General features: G+C 30.1%; 1 protein-coding gene across 1 annotated transcript; it reads left to right on the forward strand.

Annotated features, from left to right (window-relative positions):
- Positions 1-970: 970 nt before the first annotated feature.
- LOC123205793 (putative hydrolase C777.06c) lies at positions 971-6,764 on the forward strand. The gene is made up of 12 exons (XM_044622835.1): positions 971-1,409; positions 1,895-2,022; positions 2,116-2,228; positions 2,653-2,694; positions 3,583-3,638; positions 3,795-3,871; positions 4,493-4,612; positions 5,268-5,344; positions 5,444-5,507; positions 5,608-5,658; positions 5,729-5,777; positions 5,852-6,764. The coding sequence occupies exons 1-12, from the start codon at positions 1,247-1,249 to the stop codon at positions 5,968-5,970; spliced, it is 1,059 nt and encodes a 352-aa protein (XP_044478770.1). The 5' UTR covers positions 971-1,246; the 3' UTR covers positions 5,971-6,764.
- The last annotated feature ends 17,579 nt before the right edge of the window (positions 6,765-24,343 follow it).

Genomic DNA, 24,343 nt, shown 5'->3' on the forward strand with positions numbered 1-24,343 from the left:
ATACTCACTTATCATCCAACTTTTATTAAATTTTTTTGTTTATTGTAAGGGTAAAACTATTATTTTATCACTAATATTAAAATAAATAAAATTATATCTCATTTTCTCTCTAAGATTAAAAACTAACAATTTCTCCTTTCAAAAGTTTAAAAAGTTACATTTTCCTCCTACTAGAGTTTACTTTCTTTCCCTTCGTTCTCCAGTGATTGGACTCTAGCCAAGACTATCATTATCCCATCTTTCTCCCTTTGTCGTTGCCAATCACACTAGATAAAGGCCAACAAAGCCCTAACACGATTAATCCTCAAAACGGATAGGCTTCATCAAATCAGCTCCAAACAACAAGAATCCATCACATTTTCTATTAATTTAGCTTCGAACAAAGACACATTGCACACAAAACCTCCTTCTAGAGCCAATTTGACTGAAAATGCAACAGATATGGAAAAGTTGGCCTCTTCATCTTTGGACTTTGTTGACCTTCGTTTGGCATCATTGGCAGCGACAGAGAGAGAAGGACCAGATGACGAAAATTTCGATCGAAGTCTAATAATCGAAGATCAAAGAAAAAGTAAAGGAAAAATATAATTTTTTAAACTTTTGGATAGAAAAAATTATTAATTTTTTTAAATTAAAGAAGAAAATAAAATATAATTTTATTTACTTTAATATTAATGATAAAATAATAATTTTATCTTTATATCTAATAAAAAAAATTAATAGATATTAAATGATACATAGGTATTTATGTTTTTCAATATCCCGTGGATGGGATTTTGGAAATAGATTAATCATTGGATGGGAATAAATCTTTTGGTCTTTCTTAATATGTTGAATCAATGTCGTTTCTATTGCGGTGAAACGCGTCATTTCAATAAATATGTCACCACTCATTTTGGGTCTTATTTGGCTTTGGGATTAAACAGTCGTAAACATGATGTTCTTATTGAATAAGAAATTTGTCCAAGTCCGTCTCAGGCTCAAATTATGTTTGCTCTGGAATGCTTTGTTCCGGACCCAATAATTGGACCTCAGGTTTTCTGGGTTCAGTCAGGCTTGTTTCTTTCTTCACTGTTCGCTAGTCTTTATGCCTCAAAACTTTACGTACAAATCTAACGAAAAGTGAAAACTTTCGTAAATTTGATTACTAAAATTTCCCATTCTCTTTTCGAGCTCTGAAAAACGGTTAAAAGCTTTGGGCTTTTTATTTTTTATTTTTTGGGTAAATAAAAGTTTTGTGCTTTGAATGTCGATGGTTTCGTTTCTAGGGTCAGTGAGGCCAGCCCCGTTTGCCATGTCCTCTTTTGGACCATATCGGCGCCAAATATCTCTCTATAGCTCTCCTCTTTCCTTTCCACGAACTGGGTTCTTCCCGTTCAAGAGGATTCTCCATGCTTGCTTTCAATCTAGTACGTTCTTTTTTATTAATTTCTTGGTATGTGAATGGTTATTTTTGTCTTTTTTGTATGCAATTGATTAGTTTCTTCATTATTTAGTACATTGCTATATGAGATTTGATTTATCTTTTCTGGTTTAGAATGGTTTCTTTGGATTCGTGAATTCAAATGATGCAACTGGATTTAAAGCTTTAGGGTGACAATGGTTTTGAATTTCATGTGCCTTATATTTCAATTGATTAAGATATTTGAATTCGTCAAGCTCAGGCATTGGCTGCAATAATCTCCTCTTTGGCTATAACTGCATTGTTAAAGAAACATTTCTTCTAAAAGTGTTGCTTTAATTTTTTGTTCACATGTATTCTTAAGCAGAACAGTGTTATTTTCAGGGAGCCTGATGGTATGATTTATTATAAAATGTTATAGAAGCTTGTTGGATATTATGCAGCCATTAGTTGTTATAGATGCTTATAAGTTGACCCCGTACTGCATTACAGATTCAGCAAGTAAGGATCTTGGAGTTCAGTTACCTTCACATCAATCTGAAATCATATTTATTGGGACGGGAACAAGTGAAGGGATCCCTCGTGTGAGCTGCCTAACAGATCCTTTAAAGAAATGCCTGGTATTGTAACAAAATGTCTGTTCTTGAGCCACTTTGCTATATTATATTCATGATTAGATTTAGTGACATGGATGGCAAAGATTTTTATCTCAGGTCTGCACCAAAGCTGTGGAACCTGGTAATAAAAATAGGAGACTCAACACTAGTATTCTCATTCGCTACTCTGGGCCATCTGGAAGACGCAACATTCTGATAGATGCTGGAAAGTAAGTGAAAGATTCTTCTCCTTTGTCCATGCTTATGTTCGAACATGATTAAGAAAGAAAATGAACGAAGTTCAAGGGTTCACTCCTGTTTTTGAAATTTTGTTATCTTTTTTAATTTTGTCGCTTCAACTATTTTTGCAGTGTATTTGTTTTATTTCAGTAGTTTTTCTTATAAGATATGCTAAAATTGTAATATATATGTGTCAATGTTTTTGAAGTTGCAGTTACACTAAATATGTTTTTCTTATTGCTTGTCCAATTTGTTCCTTATTTCTAGGGAAAAATGAATTATTATTCCTTATGACTGAATTTGGCCTCTTGAAATATGGCGAAAGTGTCTATTAACGCAACATTTTTTTTTTTTTTTGCTTCACAATCTCTTTTGCTTATTTTCGAAGTTCATTCTTTTAATCTCATTTTGCAGGTTTTTCTACCAAAGTGCTCTACGATGGTTTCCTGCTTATGGGTTAGTTTTGATCTCATTGATTTAGAATTTTTTAAGCCTCTCTATTCAATCTAGATAGACATCGTTTGACCATTATGTTCAATGATTATATGATTGTAGATGTGAGAATATTTTATGTGGCTATTGAGTCATTGCAAAAAAATTGCATGTGAAGAGAATATGATTTAGGTGTCAGGGCACTTAAGAAAAAGTATTAGAATTGGATTTAAGATCTTGGATTGAACCTGTATAATCTTCCAAGATAATTTTTGAATATTTGAATTCATTGGCTTGAAGAGACACTTGCCCTTACTGTAGCACATTCTTTATCTCTTTCTTAGCATTATGTTGCTGTTTCCTTGAGGTTCTTGGTTTTTCTTATTGTAGTTTCACTATTTCTGTGAGCTCTATCGCGATATCAGCATCCAAACTTGTTCTATGCATTTTAAATTGTATATATAGAAAATATAAATATTTGATTTTTCCTATTAGTTTGTGCAGTAAATGTGCACATGCTAGGATAATTAATTATGCATTTATAATTGGCCCAAACAATAATAACTATCTGTTTTGGAAGCATAACTGAGGAGTAGAAATAAGCTATGTATTAGATCGTGAGATCGATGTTAGCTATAGTCAAGTATCATGCTATGTTAGTATAAGATTTCTCTCAGGTTATAATTTGCTCATTATTTTGATCCATTGTCACAAAACTCTAACCCTGCTTCTAAACTTGATGGGAGTCCAGTCCTTACATTCTATTAACAGTGCCGATAATTTAGTTATTAATGCCTTAATTATCCAAAGAAGGTTGAAATTGTTAAGTTGTACTTTTTTTTTAAATCCCATTATGGTATATTTGTCTATGTCAGGTATTGGTCTTATTGTAACTAGTTGCATTTCTGTCAGGATAAGAACAATTGATGCGGTTATAATTACTCATTCTCATGCTGATGCAATTGGAGGTCTCTGACATGAACACTTTCTAGTTTCATTTTATAGTCAAATAAACAAGTTTGTGATTTGCATTAAACTTTTTATGCCTTCATCTTGTTATTTCTCTTGTTGTAAGGGATTCGCATATTTGATTGTGTATAGAATTCTTTTTCTCTTGTATTCAGGTCTTGATGATCTTCGTGACTGGACAAATAATGTACAGCCTTACATTCCAATTTATGTTGCAAGGCGCGATTTTGAGGTCCAGCCCAAATCCTTCGTCCTATCTCTTATTGCTTTTTGCATTTTAATGCTGCTGGTGCACAAAATGCAAATTATTTGCATGCAATAAGTAATTCATGAAATTAATACATTTTGTGTAAATTTATCATTAGCCTTCATTTCATTTGAACTCTGATAAAAAACGTTGATTGAGAATCCTTGTATATTGAAGCATAGTTAATGAATCCTGCCATGTAACTGTTAACAACTAGGAATCACAACTTCAGTTCAATGGTAATGGATATGACAACTGCAACTAGCAAATCAAGTGCCATCTCATAAATCAAATTATTACATAGCTGCCTTTGATTGTGTGGGTCACAGTTTGTTGTAATTTTGAGTTTTGCCGCTTACTATGACTGTTTATTTTCCAAAAACTGAACTCAAGCTTCTTTCCTCTCATTTTTCTGCCTTTACCATGCCCATTAAATTGTATTGAGTTACATAACATCCTGTTTAGTTTACTGTCTGTCAAATTTTTTACTTATCTGGATAAATTGATAATTAACTGATACTGACGGGCACTGTCTGAAACTTCAATAGTCTGAGCTATTATTTGGTCTTAAAACTATTTCAATTTCAACTGTTAACATGATTTCAGGTGATGAAGAAGACTCATTATTACCTAGTCGATACAAGTGGCGTTATCCCTGGGGCTGCGGTTTCTGAATTGCAATTCAATATCATAAACGAGGAGCCATTTGTTGTTCATGACGTGAAGGTGAATGATATTCACAATTTTCTTTTTCTGTTTCTTTTTTTTTTTTTTTAATTTTAGGATAGAAAGGTGACTTCCATTCACTAATGATTGAAAATCTTTCAACCCTCAAACTTATAAGTTTCTGAATGTGCTTAACCCTATGAGTTTAATATTTAAAAATAAATGAATTAATGCCCTAGCTGAAATAATTCATCAAATTCTTTGACCTAGTTGCTTGATAGCTGTATAGTGAGACTACAGACCAATTTTGAAGATTGTGGATTTGTTTGCTTATATCTGGATTTTGAAGTAGAGGAGGAAAACTTGAAAATAGAGAACTTGAAGCTCTGATGGCTTTGTGGTTTCTACGTAGCAAGGATGTATAATGATCATTTTAAAGGTCGTCTAATATCCAACTTGAATTCTGAAGTCAAATGTCTGGTCTGTAGACGATCAACTTATTTTTGCTTGACTTCAATGGGATATCTCATTAAGAATCATTCATTTAACTTGCTTTGCATAAATAGAATAAAAATGTCTTCATCTAACTTGATAACAGTAGATATAATGATTTAGGCTTTCCTCACTGAAGCATTCAACATGAAATGGAGTCATCATAGTCTGACTTAGTTCTAATATGCATCTTATCTGACTTGACTCAAATGTGGTGTTTCAGATTACACCTCTACCAGTGTGGCATGGCCATGGATATCGTTCCCTTGGGTTCCGTTTTGGCAATGTTTGTTACATAAGGTTGTCTAAATTTGATGCTTATGTTTAACATTATGCTTGCATTTTTCCTAATTTTATCTGGATTTGGAAGTCGATCCTCTCTATACTTATGCTTTGCAGTGATGTTAGTGACATACCAGAAGAAACTTATCCACTTCTTAAGGACTGTGAAATCCTGATTATGGTCTGCTCTCTCTCGCTTTCACGTGTGCACAAACACAAACACATGTCGTATACTTCTTTCCTTATAATTACTTTTAGCTTATGCAAAATAAATTTTCCAGGATGCTTTAAGGCCTGATCGGTCTTCTGCAACACACTTTGGGCTTCCAAGGGTATGAATTTTGACTTCTTCTGAGGATATATACCTCTTATTTTAACTGTTGATTTATACTTTTCTTTCAGGCCTTAGAGGAGGTGAGGAAAATCAAACCAAAGAGAGCACTTTTCACCGGTATGTTAACCTTTTCATTTTGTCATTAAATCAAGTTAATGAGCATTCTCACTTATGAATTTGCCCTTTTAAAGGTATGATGCATCTCATGGACCATGAAAAAGTGAGTGAAGATCTCACAAATTTGATGGACACAGAAGGTCTTGACGTACAACTAAGTTATGATGGATTGTGTGTGCCAGTAATGCTCTAGCCTTTTTCTTTATTTCTAATGTGGCCACAATGAGCTGCAACATCATTTTTATACAACAATATGACCCCATTCTTTCCCCTCGATGTTACCAAACACAAGGTTGAAACTGCAACTCTTACCAAACATTTAAATACATGGTGAAATAAGAAACTCATGACTTTTTGGCAAAGTCCCCCGACTTTGACAACACCAACTTTTGGCTCACCCTTCAAGTTTTACTTTTAGTATATGCTATATATTCTTTTCTTTCTCTTTTCCTGGCATACACATGTTTGAAAACAAGAGAGGGTGGCTTCATTGCCTCACTACATGTCACCGTGGGACCTGCTTAAAACCTTTTCGAAATGCATGTACAATAATTGCGGTAGTAGTCAACACAAGATTCTCCTGCTTTTGGCATGCGTGAAGGCGGTACACATTCACTCAACAAAAGGTGATTGTTACAATTTTTTGGACCATCTACACCAAAGCATGTTTTACAAAATTTTTGGGAAGATTGGTTTGAGTGTCCATTCTGGGTTGAATTTTTTGCTTATGGTTAAATCTGCTAGATTTTGATGATGACAAATAGTTTGTTCAAGCTTGGACGAACTTCCAGAGGGCTGTGTTCATTCAAATATGGTTGAATAAGAGATTGCATCTCTTTCCTTCCATAATTTTGTTTCCCATTGACCACTACAAAATTGGCTGATATGTAATTCACTTAACTGTTTATAATTTCTTGAATTCGAGATAAACTTTGAAGAAATTTATGGAACACCCATATGGAGGGAATGGAGCTGTTGAGTCCCCGACGTTTTGGTTCTAGTTCTTATTCCAAATCGGCTTATCACAAGTGGGTTTTGTTCTGGACCTGGTTCCAATTTTGTAAGGAGCTGAAACTGACCCAGGAAACAAAATCCAAGACAATATTTTAAGATACTTGGATCCGGATTTGGTCATTTCTTATATTTTATTCAAAAGAGAGAGAGAGAGATGAAGTAAACCCAGATATGATACTCGTAATCCTGTTCCTTGATCTATGGCATATTTTTCGTCTTCTCAGCATTAATCATCTACCTTACCAAATGGATATATCATTCTTCGATCATCGGCAAACATCCTCCATCACCACCGAAGCACTCAAATCTTGGAAGCCTCCACCAATTTGGTCTTTACCCGCATCGTTCACTCCACTCACTAGCTCAACGTTATGGCCATCTCGTGCTCCTTCATTCAGGCAGAAAGCGAGTTCTCATCACGGGTATTTGCATGTGAGATCTCATATTTTCAAACAGACAAAATTCACCATCAGTGATAGGATTCTCTATGGTTGCAAGGACGTGGCAGCTGATCTTACAGTGAGTATTGGAGACAGAGGAGAACCATTGTGCACGCCAACTTTTAAGTAATCCAAGAGTCCATTCATTTAGAACAGTCTGAGAAGAAGAAATTGCACCCTTTATCAAGAAGATTGGAACTTGTGCATCATTGTCCTTGTTACTATCAATTAGCATGATTTCAGTCATAACTTTAGCCATTAATTAGCATTCATACTTTATCTATATATAAGAAATCAATTTATTCATATTTTATCAGTCATTGGAAATGAACTTGAGCGAAATGTTCGTCTTGCTTACGGATGGTGTGACTTGTCCGGAGGAAGTATAGTAAGTATAGTGGAGGTGAAGGTGGGAGAAAGCTGAAAAGTTGTTAGGGGAATTTACAGAGCTACAAGGTGGTTTCAATGTGGGGGACTTTGTCCCATGGATCAACTGGGTAAATCTTTTCAATGGCGTTGATGCTACAGTGGAGATAGTCGCAAAAGAAAAGAGTTTGATGAGTGCCTGCACTAAATATGATGTAATTGTCAGGGATTATCCGCGACAGTATGAGGGTTGCCCTCTCCTTCATTTGTTCTTGATTCGATAATTTTCTTCGAATTTGTGAGAGCCGGCTTATGATAGGGAATAAAGAAAATATTATTCTTCTGCATTGCAATAGAGGGGTTGACAGTTATTGGGTTTCACAAACGTGATAAAGGCTCAAATCCAAGACTTGTCCCTAGAAGTTCGAACACTCCAACTACTAGTAGCTATTAACGTTTCTTCCAACTATTATGTTGTGCACTTTTCCTTTATTTTCTTCATTATTTCTCTTTTCCTATTTGCTTCATCTTTTACTCTAAATATTGTGCTTTTTTACAAAATCTCAACATTCATCAATATCAAACTTTGCAACTTTGATTCAAAGAACATCACAAAAGAGACAACCTGATTGTACCCCGAATACAAGTCATCAAGAACAAATCTCTATTATATTAAGGTGTGTAGATATTCCAATTGTTAGACTTGAGGCTCTAGAGCCAATCATTTTAGCTACTATTGTAATTTTACCATATATACATTTGTATATAGTGTATCATGTTTATGAATTAATAAAAATAATATTTCTTCGTTCTTCTTTTACATATGTTTTACGTATGAAATGAATACACTTGGAATGATTAAACCATAACAAGAGTATTCATGTTTGTCTTTCATTATGAGGGTCTTATGATCACATTAGATGACCATTTTGAAACATACCAAAAAGTATTGATAAGTCTTACATGTCAAGATTGTTTGGTGATAATTTGGTATAACTTATGGGTGCTTGTGTTGTTTACCTGACTAACCCACTAAAGGATTTTAAATAGATAACAACTCTAGTGTCAAATGAAATTTATTCTCTAATGAATACTAATGCATGTAATCTTTCGACGTTAGATCATGGGAACATCTTATGCATCAATCGATATAATTTAATACTAGTCTAACATATTTTATGATAATATGTATTATATTCAATAATTTGATCTTGGCATAGAATTTTAAGGTGAAGATCAAAATTTCGTTTTATATACTCATTACTTTCTTCTTATACAAAACAACGAAAAAGTTTGCAAGATCATGCTTCAAGTTTAACACTTAAGCCATTATCACAAGTTCGTTGATAAAGTCGTGTTAAAAGTGTTATAAGAGATGCTTATATAAATTAGTAGAAACTGAAGATCCTAAAACAAAAAGTGAAGTCCTTTAGCAACATATCGGATTGAAAATTTTAAATATATATTAGACATGATTATTCGGTATGATAAGTTGTTTGTTGTTAATACGATTAGCAAACATTTACAATCTAAAAATATGGACATTGTTGTTGCCATAGATCACTTAAAAGGTCTTGTAGGTCTTGCTTCTTTTTTTGAAAAACTATAGTGAAAATGGATTTACATATTTTATGACTTCTGCTAAAGTGGTTATGTAATATTCATATATACATCTCAAGCGCATAATAGTCTTTTTGCTTATAGTTATACTTATGTATGATTGTGGTTTGAGTTTGGTTTGAGAATAAGTAAACTATTAAGTATTTAAAGCAATGTATGACAGTACATCAAGGGTGTGATAGAAATTTTTTTATGTGAGCTAGTATTAATTATGTTTTTTTGATTAACGTAAACTCATCTTGTTAAACTATCTCCACAAAAGCAAGATAGCAAACTATACAAATATTCATTAATTATAATTTTAGTTTAATAAAGCCGGTTTATTGGATAGTCTAATGTGAATTTATAGAATGAGCTTAAGTGGGTAATAAAAATAAATTCAATACACTTAAAAGTTATGATCTAGGTGGATTGTCTGGTATGAATATTTGGGTTATTGGATCTTTGATGAGAGGATCCAAGTAATCTTTTTTATAAATTGATTAGATATTTACTCTAAAACCTAATTGTTCTAACTTTTTCTATTGAAAGTCGTCATAAGAGAAGTTTCTAAAGTAGAAGACCAATCATAATAAATCTTCAATTTCAGGTGATTCTCAAAGGTTTTTTTGATTCAAATTGCATGACATTAGAGGTATTCATATAACTCTGAAGTTTAATTCAATATTTTATAACCTTTGTGTAGATATTGTAAAATTAAGGTTATATGATTTTATTTAGTTTATACAAAATCAATCTTATATGGTGTACATACCAAACGTTTATTTTAAAAAAAAAAGAAAGACATGTTTGCATTGTTTTTAGGATATTTATTGTGGGTTTATTTAGAGTGAAAGAGAGAGTTTGAGTGATGTATGTCTGGTGGTCATAGTAGTCTTCGATGACAGTTTTTCCGAATTTGAAAGTTGTTGCTTCTAGATTTGGAGGCGACTACCCCTTCGTTTTGGATAAAGTTATCAAGATTCAAAGTTTCAACCGTCCAAATCCAAAGCCAAGATCCAAGGCTTCCACATGTTCTAGTGGTGGTAGTATCAGCGTGGTGGTGCTTATGTTGACAGGTGATGCCTGATACGGGTGTAGGAGATAAGTTAGGTGGCTTGTAATTTTGATTTAATACAAGAACATTTTTCTCTTGAAAATTGTCTATGGGTAAAGTAGTCACAACAAATTTTTAGGTTTAATTATTGATTTAATTGAATATCAAAACATTTCTATCCTAAAAATAAAATTATAACAAAATTAAGATATATTATTAATCTTTTAATATATGTTTATTATTTACGGCATTATCTTGGGTATAAAAGATTATTAAAATGTTTTATTATTAAATAAATTATCTTAATATTAAAATAATTCGGTAGCATATATAAGATAAATTATCACATACCCAGAAGATTCCTTCGAATGAAAAGGTATAGTAAGTAAAATAAAAGATTGAATCCAAAATTTAAAAAAAAAAATTTTTAAATTCATCAATTTTACTAATTTTTTTTTAAAATTATAACAAAATTTAAATTTAAAACAGAATTATTCTATTTTTATAATATATGTTATTGAATAAATATTATGAAATTGGATCGTGTAATATGATGGAGATTAATGTGCGTGAGAGTTAAAAAATTTGAAGGGCAAAAGGGGTAGAATCTTGGTCTAGGAAGAGTCATTGTCTGTAGGGGCGGCAGGGTAAGATTTTGTGGGAAGGTCGGCATGACAGGTGTCGAAAGGAATATTGCTGCCTTTTTGACAACGATCTCCTCCAGAGAGAAAAAAATTGTGGAGTCACGCACTCTGCATGAATCTTTCAGACTCTCTCCAATCAGCCACGACTCCTTTTCACGGGTGCTTGCAATTATTTTATGTGAAAAAGAAAAGTTACCGAATATTTTTTAATAATTTATTTATTATTATTTATATTATTTTATTTAATTTATAAATAATAAAAAGTTTTGATAATTTATTATTATTAAAGATAATATAATAGATAATATAAGTGATAATTTGATTATTATTTTTATCTTAGATATAAAAAAATTATTAAAATAATTCTTATTTTATGATAATTATATTTTTTATTAATTTTTATAATTCAAATAATCTTATTTTTAATTAATATAATAAAAAATATTTTAAAATAAAAATATTTAAATAAAATAATATCTTATTACAATAAATCAAATATAATAATTATTCATATCTATTTATCTATATTAATTTTTATTAATATAATAATAATTTATATCTAATTATTTTTGAAATAATTTTGTAGTTTTAATAATCCAACATTACTGAAATTAAATCTATTTTTAAATGCTTTTATAAGTTCATAAAAAAATCAAAAATATAGTTTTATTCCACACAGGTCTTGTTGTACATCAATGAAGTGTTTGTGTACGGATGGGATGATTGTACAGCCGGATGTGCATGGAGGATGATGGAGGTGGGGTGTAGGTGAATCTTTGACAATCGAAGTGGGCCCAAAAAATATTCAATCATTTAGCTGTGGGCCTTCTGCTTTTGGGTTGTCCCTCGTGAACTCTGAGTGCACACATTCACATTTGATAATGATGTTGATTTTGATTTCTTTCATCCATTTTATTTAAAATTTAATTTTCCTTTTTATTATTTTTAATTTAATATAATTTTTTCTTTTGAAAAAATAACTTGACTTGCAATCTGGGGCAACAGGAGAAATTGATATTCCCACAAGCGAAATTACCTATAAATAACACAAACCAATCACAAAATTTCCTCTCATTTTTTATATTAGTATCATTATACTTTTTTTTAAATTTTTTTGACAATTGGGATATTGCCAGAGTTCACCAGACAGATAAATCCAGAATATAATGATCGAACCTATAATTACTTTATCAAATACATCAAGATTTTCATTTGGGCATTTTGCTAATAATTTGATTAGAGGTCACAAAACTAATTAAACTTTAATAATAACAAATTAATGCCTATTATTGCATTGGTTGTTGCCAAATCAAAGCAACGAAAAATTCATGAAATCATATGATTTTGTCTATCAATTTATTTATTTATTTAATTTTCATGGCCAAAAAATCATCATGTGCATGGAGCCATAGTATGTTAATTTAATACCAATGATATTGCATGAAAAATTATGTACGGTTTATACACATAATTAATTATTTAAAACTAATTAATACAAAGATTTTATAACATCGTTATAAAAATATATGAATAATATGATATAATTATTGTATCATGTTTTACATAATTTGGTTAAGTTTCCAAACATAATTTCTATCCTATTTTTAGCGATGAAAAAGGAAGTACCTAATAAATTGACAAATTTCGGTCTTTCTCATAGGAGAAATTATATGAAGGAAAATGCTATGAATACAATTTTTTATGTATAAATAACGACGTGTTATCATATGATTAGATAATTAAAAATTAAAGATAAAATAATATCTAATAATATGATAATATGTCATTATTTATACACAAAAGTTATATGTATAATTTTATTGTTATATCAAATGATACTATTGGAAGGTATGACCTGAGAACGAATATATTCTATTTTTTCTTTTACAAATGACACTTTGTCAACTAAATATTCTTGCTACCAAATATATTATTTTCATCTTTACTAATCACAATATTCACTCAATCCTCACATCTTTCCATCTTCATCGCTTTCTATTTTCATCAGATCTCATGTCTTTCATTACATTTTTTCATTTAAGGTAACATTTTTCAATTTTTATTTTGACGATAGATTTGTTGTTGTGATGTTTATTGTTGATTGAGTCATAAAAGTTAGTTGAAACCCATGGATTAATGGTTTGAACAGTATTTATGGTTTTATTAATTATTGTTTTTAAGCTTGAGTTTTCTAGTTGAAACCCGTGGTTCCAGCTAGAAATTAGGGTTAATGTATGAAAAAAAAAAAAAAGCCAAAAGAGAGGGACCAAACAATTTTCTTTGATAATATAATCAACAAATCCATGTGCTTAGCAATATGATCCCTTTTTGCTTTTTTTGGTTGTATGGCACCTTAAATTTTCTTCCTCCACTTACATACTCAGTATGATAGTTACATGTTGCCTCATCGCTCCTTAATTTATGTGTTGATTTACATATGAAGTATCTCCAACTTATTATGTATATTTTACAACTTTTTGCAAGCACCATTATATTCACTGTGACATGTCTAATAATGTCTCTACTATGCTTGTGGATTGAATGTAATATGAATTAGAATTCCCTATGCAACACAAGAAGAGAAATAAACCCAAAACTTGTATGACGGGTATTAAATTTTGTTTATTTTGGATATATAAAACAAACTATTTTGTTAGAATTCATGTAAAAGTATTTAAATGAAGTTTGTTGAATGTAACACTTACAAGTATGAATTGAAGGTATTTTAAGTCTTTTGCTTTTATTAAATTATTTTCAGTTAAAACTCTTAGGGTAATCGATGTTTATGTAAATTTATGGGTGAAAATCGGTAAGAGGACAAGGAGAGATTGGTTAATTTGCCATATTGTGAAATGAAAGAAAGATTGGTGCTAACTTAAAGGGGTAAATAAAAAAATGAGGGAAATTAAGTCTAGAGGTTTGTGTGAAACTTTCTGAATTGAATTTACAAAGGGGTTTTTATTCACAATAATCTCATAATTCCATCCAATATGATTTTCCTCTCAAACATACTCTCTCACACTTTAAGTTATTTCTGTTCAAGGGTTTTGAATTCTTGAAGTGATCAAAGGAAATTGAAAGTGATTTTGATCAATTAAGGTTCTATATTTATTTTATGAAAATTGTCTCTTTTGAAATAGAATCTAAGAACCTTAATTTTATAATTTGGTGATTATGTTTAAATTGATGGAATTGGTGAAATTGAAGATTAGATCATAGAGTTTTGAGAGGTAATTTAAAGAAATTCACCAAAGGTAAGTAAAATCTTTGCTATTAGGTTGAATTAAGATACATGGTATTTTATCTTGTGATTGCTGTGCTAATTGGGATGCATGTTATCATGGATTGTTGAATTATATTAAAAATATGGAGTATACATCATATTATAAAGGAAATTTTGAATAAAAAAATTGAAAGTTGAAGAAGTTTGTAAATAATGATTTGATTTGGCATTATTGTAAACAAAATAATTTTGTATGCATGAGTTAAGATGTTGAGAACTAATGTTAATTTTTGGGAAATTGGCCAATTGTTCATATTTTGTGGTGTTAGGGGAGGTTATTTTATCCTAGAAAGTGTAGATTTGATTAAAAATTAAAATTTGGTGGTTTAGACTTGTTAGTGCAAGTTTTCATATCAATGTTACGACATGAAGATTTTATCATCATAGCATAAGTTTCCCCGCGTTGGGTAGAATGTCAATGTTTCAACATAAAAAAGTAAATGTTGCAACATAGGTTACCAGCATTAGGAATGCCACAACATTGAAAAACGCAAGTCATAATATTGCCTTTTTTTTATTTTTCAAGGAAACTCATTTGGGGGTTGTTTTAACGCTCCTTACAAAGTAATGAGTGCTCGAAGGACATGAATATGATAAAAAGAAGGCACAAATGTTATTAATAATGATTTTATATGAATTATGGATGTGTTTATAGAAAAGTTTATGGTAGAGATACCATCATGATTTATGCATGTTCATAAAACATTTAATGAAAGGTTTAATTCATGTAAAAGTTAAAGTGAATGCTTTTCAAGTTAACATGAGTGTTTTCATATGTAAAAAGGAAACTTTTTCCCATGTGCTATCTAAGCTTGAAAATTCTCACAAACGCATGTTTTACATGAAAAGTGAATGCTTTAACGCTTTTATGAAGATCATTCTTGTGGGGTAACCATTAGGTATCCTTCATGCACACCACCCTCAATAGGGCAATTTTTTCGCAATCCATATGTTGTGTGCATGAAGAGAGGGAATGCAAATATGAAAGGTCAAACTCTTGGCCCTTATGCCTCAAAAAGTTTAATCGATAGGCAAAAAACCTTTTTAAGAAAATGTTTCAAAGAAAATAAAATGTTTTCTCATTAGTTGCATAACTGTTTTCATACATACATTACATTATAGCATGAATAACTGAGATGTCTAGATGACTTTAAAAGTTAGTTGCAATGAAAGGATATTGCAACCATGCATTAAGGATGATGATTGACATATGATATGAGGTTTACAAGGATCTATTACTTACTGAGTGATTAACATATATTTTATCTTAAATAATGTTTTGCAAGTAATAAGTAATAGAAAACAATAACATACAGTCAATCATGACATGAGAGGACCAAGTCAAGATAATGTTAATAATGTTATAAGTTTATCTTCAAGAGTTTATAATTCTATATGACCAAGAAAAATCTTTAAGTTTTATTTTATGCACTATGTTACTAATACTTCTTGTTTTCACAATTTTTACTTCATTATATTGAACATATTAAATGAGTTTTAAATAGATAAAGTTATTAAAGTTAAATAAAAACTTCTACGCACATAGAAATATTATTATTTCAAGTTATATATGTTTTTGTAATATAAACTTCCCAAACGTGAATCTTCTAAGTTCCCTTTTGGTAACGTTTAAAGGGCACTCAATTGGGAGAGGTTTTACATTAAATTTGGGTTAATTTGGTTTAAACATTCAATTGACCAAATGGACAAACCTTTGTTGGTTTAGTCTAACTGACACCCATTTATTAACTAATTTTTCATACAATTAAACCTTTTTCTTCAATGAAACCAAAGATTTCGACAAGAAAACTTAAGCTTCAAAAACCTGGTTTTCTGGTTGAAACCCATGGATTTAATGAAAAAACATTAAGACTAAACTTAAAACACTCATAAAACATTAATAATGCAAGTGTTTCAACTAGCTTACATGGCTTAATAACCCAAAAAAAAAAACTTACTCATCTTAATCAATAATAAACACCACAACAATAGTCCATATTCATAATGAAAGTTGAAGGATGTTGCATTAAATAATAAAAAAAAGCATGGTAAGAATGGAGAGATCTGGTGAAGATGGAAATATGTGAAGATAAAGTGAATATATGAAGTAAAGATTATAAGGGTTTATGTTATTAGATTCAAAGGTATTTTTTATTGTAAGAATAATTAACAATGGAGATGTAACACTCATGAGTACACCAAAAGGTAATTTTGCCTTTTTCTTTATTGGTTGTTATTTATTTTTGCGTGTAAAAGGACCATTTACGATCGTACACATGTAAATGTACACCCATACATGGGCTGAGAAGAATAGGATGGTTATTTTGTATCTAGCATATGAAATTGGCTAAGTATAAAGAGGAGTATGCCTATACATCCAACAAGTTATAAACAATGCCAACTAAGTTGTGATGTATGCTTGCGAGAAAGTGTACTATCATATATGACATTTGAATAGTGGATAATGATGTTTATGATGATCATAAATCATGATTTTGGCCACAAAACTATTGGTAAACCCATGCATGAGGTTGGCATGACTGTACATGACGTTATTTCATCAAAATAATGAGTTGTTAAGGTTATGTGATTCATTGGTGTGTTTTTATACCTCAGGGCAAAAGAAAGAGAAAGCAAAGAATTATGAGTAATTTCGAGAGTGTTAGAAGAGAATTAGGGGTCACCAAAAACCATTCATAGCCACATGAAGAGTTGTTTTACTTTGGAGGACAAGTAAGTATTGTGATTGTGTTGTTTTCTTATTTGACTAGGAATGAAGCATGATCAAGTGATTTTTTGTTTGTGAAATCAGTATCTAATGTTGATAGCACGTTGAACTTGGATAAAATATGACTTTTTTGGTGAGATTGCTTGGTGGAAAATAACATTAATTAATCTATGATATTTGATGATGGAAATATGTTTTAAAGTGCTAGAGACTTATTTGGCATGATTTAAAAATAGAGAATGTATTGACTTGGCCAGAAATCATAAAAATAGTAAACAACATAGTTATCAGTATCCTATGATATGATACGATATAGGTGAAAAATAATATGTATTATAAAATGTATCAAATTAATAAGATTTAATGAAATATCTTATGATATAGTACATAGTATCGATATAAATCGATACATTTTTTTAAAAAAATAATGATGTTATAGGGGTGTTATGAAAAAAATTTAAATTTTAGAGGTGTTTATGAGATTTTTCAAAATGATAATATGTTAGTTTTTTCTATTATTTTATTTTAAAAAGACATATCATATAATATGATACGATACATCATACATGATATAAAAAATTATGTTTGTGATACATGATACAATACATAATTTGACTATCATGGTAGGCAGATGATGATGTACAATTATACATTGCAGGATGTATGCCTATACATGCCTTAGATAACGAACAATCTTCCTATAAGTTGAGATATGCCTATAAATGCTATATAGAAGAGTCATGTATGATCGTACAATATGGGGTGTACACCCATATATGTGCACACTCAAGAGAGTTGTAGTGCACGACCATGACAAGCAATTTAGGATAACAGACATTAGTCAATGTTAGAGAATTGCTAGTCAAAATCTATGATGTACGATTGTGACCCCAAGGTATATATACCCATTCATAATTCAATAGAGGTACGGGTGTGTAAGGCTAGTCACACCCATGCAAGGTAATTAAAAAACAATTTTACCTCTATGTTGTGTGCTATTACACTCAATTTTTACGCATATTTTACAATATAAACTTATAGATTTATTATCATTTTAAATAAAATCATTAGGGTTTAGGATTATTTTTATTTCATTTTATGTTAATTTTGTGATTTAATATTATTTTCTATCTTTTGTTGAAAAAGCAAAAAAATAAAGGGAAAATAAGCCAAAAATGAGGAAAATGAGAGAAGTATGGATTGCATTAGGAAAGGGGTTGTTGTAGCATGAAAAGAGTACAAATCCGATTAGGAAAACTAATTTGGATACAAAGAGGAAAACATTAGATATCGACAAATTCGTAGAATCAAAATAAATCTAAAATTCTTAATTTTATGTGAGTTGTCACAAGAAGTTATAAAAAGACCACTTAAATGCAAAAAGAGGAGTTTACCTTTACATAGCTTAGACAGAAGACTTGCGCTTTTATCTCTTAAATTTCTATAAGCCACCACGAATTCAAGGTTTATTAAAGTGGTAGAGTTTATTAAGGTGGATGATAAAAACATTATTAAAGTGGCTCCTTAAAATCATGTGATGAGGTTTGAGAGAAAAGCAAAGTTGACTCCAAGGTCTATTAGTTGTTTTGAAGTGTTGAAAAGGATTGGCAAGATAACATATAGGCTTGTGTTGCCAACAAGCATGGATCATATTCATAATGTGCTTCATCTTTTGTTGTTTTATAAGTACGTGGGTGATCCCTCCCACATTTTAAGGATGGAGTAGGTAGAGTTGAAGAATAATTTGACTAAAAGGAGACATCATCCCATGAATCTGATAACTTTATACATATTCAAAAATTTTAAAAAATTTTATCTTATTTTTTTATTGATTTCTAGTTGTCAAAGAAGGAGAGCATGACCGGTGAAGAATCGACATCGAATTCATCAACTTGGAATCAAAGTAAGTAAGAGAGATTTTATTTCTTATGTATTAGAATTGGTAAATTTTATAAGTTAAACATATTGTTCATGAATTAATGAAATTATGGTATGAAATTGATATATTGAATGTGTAATTCATGTATGTTTCATTGCGGTGTTGACTTAACATGAAGAATTGTATGCATTGGATGAGATGGATAAATTAGAGTGAATAAAAATTGAATGGCCATGAATTAGTTCTCTAATAAGTTGATTTAGGTGTGTTATGAATGTCTTTTGGTTTAGAAGTGTTTAAAGACTTAAAACACATGAACTATAGTTACTTGGTTATGAGAATTCCAACAATAACCTACCAATTTCATCCCCTCAGATGCGATAGGACAATCTTTTTCTAATGAAATTAAGATTTTCAGTTTGTGATGGAATGCCCATCACAAGAATAAGTACAATCATTCCTATTTTCCACACTAACTAGCTCACAATGAATTCCCATATTAAAGTATAGCACAACCTTTTATGTAAAAAAAGACTAAAATGCCTTTAAAGAGATTAATGGTCAATATAGAGAATCGATGTAAGCATGTAGGAATAGAAAGTGAACATTGTTTTCCCAAAGTCATGAACAGTTGTTTGTAGGAGAAATGCATGAATGGTTGATCCATAAAGACACCCTTTCCAAAAGTTGTCCCACAAGATTTTTTAAGGATATGTAGAGGCACCAAGACATGCCTAAGATAGTTTATGAGATAAGGCATGAGTAATGATCATGATTATGAGTGGTGAAAATGAAATGCAAGTCCGAGAAAAGTTTATAAAAAGCTTGAGTCTTAGTTCATAATTTACACGAAAAGATATTATAGTATGCATGAGGCTAGTTAAATGTTTTACATATTTTTTAAGTTACTGAGGGTGTAAAGTCATGTAAGATCTAATCTCATAATACACATATGGGCCTAGTGTTCTTATAGTACATGTGAGGGACTTGATCCCGTAATACAGATATGGGCGCAATGTTCTCATAATACATACGTGAGACTTTATTCCATTAGTTTTTAAAAAGTTTGATGACACCAACAAAAATATGTTTTCTTATGAAAGTTTTTAAAGATGTTTTCTAAGAAGGTTTTTGTGTGAGACACCTATGAGATTTTTCATACACATGCCCATGGTAGGGCATACCACCAGTTATGAATCTAATATGTTTGTGTGTATGGAAAAAGGGACTGCATATCTATGTTACTCACACAACCAAAGTGTCAAAGTCTTGTCTCAACTTAGTCTGATCAACACAATGTCAGTTTTTATAAAATAATTTTTTTTTATAAAAATACTTTCACCAAAGTTTAAAAAATGAGTTCTTCATGCATTTCATTTCATATCATATCATCCAAGTTCTTGATTCGTAAGTGTACCCCAGATGAGTAAGTTCATGTATTAGTGGAATGTAAGTTCTATGTATGGAAAGGAATTATGAAAAAAGAAGTGTAAGACCTAGTATTTTCTATTTACTAAATGATTATCACCTACTCATTTTTTTAATGTTTTGCAAGTAACATGTGATGATTATGGCTAGGTCCTTCATGAGGGAATATTTTATGTTCACATTATAAGTTATTCCATGTTATGTTTTATAAGTTTTGATTATGCTACACCTTATGTAAATGTTTGATTATTGAAGGACATCTTTTGTCTACTTTCTGCATTTCATGATTATATGATATGAGCACATTTCGATATATTTAAATGTTTTAAAATTCTTTAGGTATTATGTTAAGTATCCATCATGCATAAGTAGTCAAGTTTAGTAGCATCTTTCTCTGTGAGACAATTCTTTCAAAAAAAGGTGTCACATGGTAGGTCCATGGCAAGATACATATTGGAGAGGATCCTAAGGCATATACTTAGAAAAATTATGTTATTGCCCTTATCAATGAAGTCGAGAGGCAACTGCATGATAAGTTTGAGATCTTAGGACAACCAATTGTTAAGAATGGACTATTGTCTCTAATGATGTTGTGAGAACAACATTATCCAATTGTTGAATTATGGTGTTGATGGTGAAGGTCAAGCCACCAATGGTGTCACGAAGTTGCACCATCATGTCAAGTATGATGTCAAAGTAAGTGGATGTTCAGTGATAATTTTGGTTCCTTTGTGAGAAGGACACCATTTTCAATTTTAGTAGTTTGCTCAGTTAAGACTTTATTTGACTTCTTTTCATAGGGAGGCATGAGAAAAGTTATCAAGTTTGAAGAAAGGACAAAGAAAAGTACACAAGACTAATGGTATAACTATGCGCAGGTGAATAAAAAATGAATAGGAATAATGGTGGTATGATTTTGTATAAGCAAAAAAAATAATGAACAAGATATTAGTAGTTTAACCCATTACACAAGAGTTTACTTCCATTATTATGTTATTTACATTTATAGAAAAATAACAGTAGTTATTACAAATGAGAAAAATTTTTATATAATTTTTTATTTATAAGATAAGATAAAGAGTTAATAAAATAAAACTATATAAGAGATATATCTAAATTTAGTGCATATCTAAAATTGAATATAAAGATCATTATCATCACGTTCAAATGAGATAAATGATGTTGTAATCATTATTTTATATCTATTAGAGATAAAAATAAAATGTGATCACATAATTTTCAGAGATTGAATTTAACATATCAAAGAAATAATGAGATATGAATGATGTTATCAAATTCTGCTCTTCTTGTTATATTTTTAACTAAGAGAGTTTTACTAATATTTTTATTTTTATGTATAAATGACTACTCTGATCATTGCAATGTACTCATATAGTTAGTCGCATCTTTGCATATTTTATTTTTAGTGAGTTTGACCCATAATGGTAATGAAAGATAATTAATAGATTCAAGACAAATTAAAGATGTAATATTTTATTGCATATTGGAACTATTTTAAAACATGTTATAAATAAACTACCGCACTATATAAGATGTCTCATACAAGAAAGCTCTAATTAACATCTTTATCAAAATCTCCAATTTGTTATCATGACTTAGGGTAACTAAAGGACAATAAAATTATAATTACATATTTTTTATATACAATTTATATATAGATGATATGTTATTATTTAATTATATAATTTTAAATTAAAGATAAAATAACATTTAATCATATAATAATATATTATTTGTACGTATAGTATTATTCATTAAAGAATTATAATAAATAAAATTATGTGTATAAATAATAAGTATAATTTTATATACAAATAATAATATAATATCATGTGATTAGGTAATTTTGAATTAGAGATAAAATAATATTTAATTATATAATAATTTATTATTATTTATATATAAAATTATACTTATTATTTATACATATAATACTTCTCACTTAAAATTAGTTGAAGGGTCAAGGGTATCTTAATTATTTAATTTATTGATAACAGTTAATTATATAACTGGTTTGTCTACGTCTACCTACCAAAAAGGACAATATTATCATCATGGATTGGCCGACCTTTAGATGATTGTAAGACTATACAATTATCATGTATTATTTGATGGATCAATCACTCTTAAACTATTCAACCATCTTCAAATTATTTTATATTATATGGTTTACCTAAAATTCTCTCTCTCTCTCTCTCTCTCTCTCTCTCTACATGTATATATATAAAAATAAAATAAAATTGTTTGATGAAGGAAGAACAAGTACAAAGCAATTTGGCTATGCTAGTATGTGAGGCAATATGGCTCACAAAATTTGGACATGACCCTAGCTTGGTAAAATTCACAAATTTATGAGTTGTGTCAAGCCCTAAGAATCTTGGGGTATCACAAGAAAACCCACGAGCTAACACAACAAGACAACAAAAATTGAAATAATAAAAATCAATTATGAAAATTTAAAAAATGTATGCTTTTGTGAATCCACCCGCAAAGCATTTGGAGTAACCTACAAAAGGCTCACAAAGGCACAATCAATCATTTCATGGGTCTTGAGATTTTATGAGTTGGTTTGATGTGTAAAGACATATATTTCCGATCTTTGACATGACACAATTCATGACTAGGATTAGATTTAAACTGAGTTGAACTCGAGCTAAAAATCTTTGACATGACATAATTCATAACTAAGGTTAGATTCGAATTGAATTAAGCTCGAGCTTGAGCTCGGCTCGATTCATATATTATTGGCTCGAGTTCAAGTTCAAGCTCGATCGAACTCGGTTAAGGTCGATTCAAATTCAGTTTGACTCATTTTTCATTATCAAAACTATGTCGTTTTAATACATATTGATCAAAACGACATCGTTTGTATAAAAAATTTTAATTAAAAAATCTGATAAGTAGCTCGAGCTCGACTAAAGCTGGCTTATTTCAGGTTTGACCAAGCCGAACTCGAACTGGCTCGGTTCGAATCCAACCCTATTCATGAGACAATAAACTTTGTCATTTTTTATCTCACATTGTACCATTGAACCACTAATACCTTGGATATTCCAAAATTCACAATCACACTCAGTTTTTAACTAATAAAGGCATAACATGATTTTTTGATTTTTAATTTTGATTTGCTTTGTCTTTCGATAAAGATGTATTAAAAAGGAATTTCAAAACTTCGAAAGTCTATTAAAAAAATAACTTGTATATAATTAGGATTTACATATTTGTTTATGAACCTAAATTAAAATCTTAATATTCTCTTTATGTTTTAAATTTAAATATCAATGGATATAGGTTAATAATTTTTTATTAAATTACATTTTCCGACTCAAAATTTGATCTAATAATAATACTTTTCACTTCTAGATGACATAAATAAAACTTTTCTACAAAAAATGAAACTCTATTTAAAAAAACTAATAATGAAAATGTAAAATAGTAATTTCACTTTTAATTAATTTTGAAAGATAATAAACAACTATTTTACAAATCAAACTTAAACATTTTAAATATGACAATTTAATCTTAAAAGTTTAAAAATTTATAAATCAATCTCTAAAATATTCAGAAAACATTACATCAGTTTTTCACCACCGCTACAATCTCATCATTGTTAGTGTTCACAATCCTCTCTTAAATTGTGATATGAGTTATTACTGACAACAACTTTGATTGATCAAGTTGTTAATGACTTAATCAACTAAAAGTTATAATCGGTGATCACTTGAAATATTCCAACCAAGGAAAAATATGAAAAATGTTGAAATAAAATGGGAGAGAGAAATATAAAAAAAGAAAAAAAAAAAGTGAAATTGACAATGACTTGAAATTAGAAAGAAAAAAATGAAGAATTTATGCTAACAAAAAAAGGGAAATAAGTGAATTCTTACTAAATTTATATATTTTTATTAACCGAATTTAATTTTAAAATGAAAATATTATTTATATTCTTCAAAATTAGAAAAATATATAGTTAACCCAAATCTCGGTGGGAATATGTAATTTACTCGTTATTTTAATAGCGTGTGATCTGGGGGGGGGGGGGGGGGGGGGGTGTGTGGGGGAGTACATTGAGACTGGGGTCGACAAAGATCCCATTTCAAAAACAAA

Source organism: Mangifera indica, unplaced genomic scaffold (assembly GCF_011075055.1).
Source record: "Mangifera indica cultivar Alphonso unplaced genomic scaffold, CATAS_Mindica_2.1 Un_0016, whole genome shotgun sequence".
Classification (NCBI taxonomy): domain Eukaryota; kingdom Viridiplantae; phylum Streptophyta; class Magnoliopsida; order Sapindales; family Anacardiaceae; genus Mangifera; species Mangifera indica.

Coding starts and splice junctions, on each gene's coding strand:
- LOC123205793 (XM_044622835.1), top strand. CDS start 1,247: ATGTCGATGGTTTCGTTTCTAGGGTCAGTGAGGCCAGCCCCGTTTGCC. Junction 2,695..3,582: donor CGATGGTTTCCTGCTTATGG/GTTAGTTTTGAT, acceptor CATTTCTGTCAG/GATAAGAACAATTGATGCGG. Junction 3,639..3,794: donor TCATGCTGATGCAATTGGAG/GTCTCTGACATG, acceptor TCTTGTATTCAG/GTCTTGATGATCTTCGTGAC.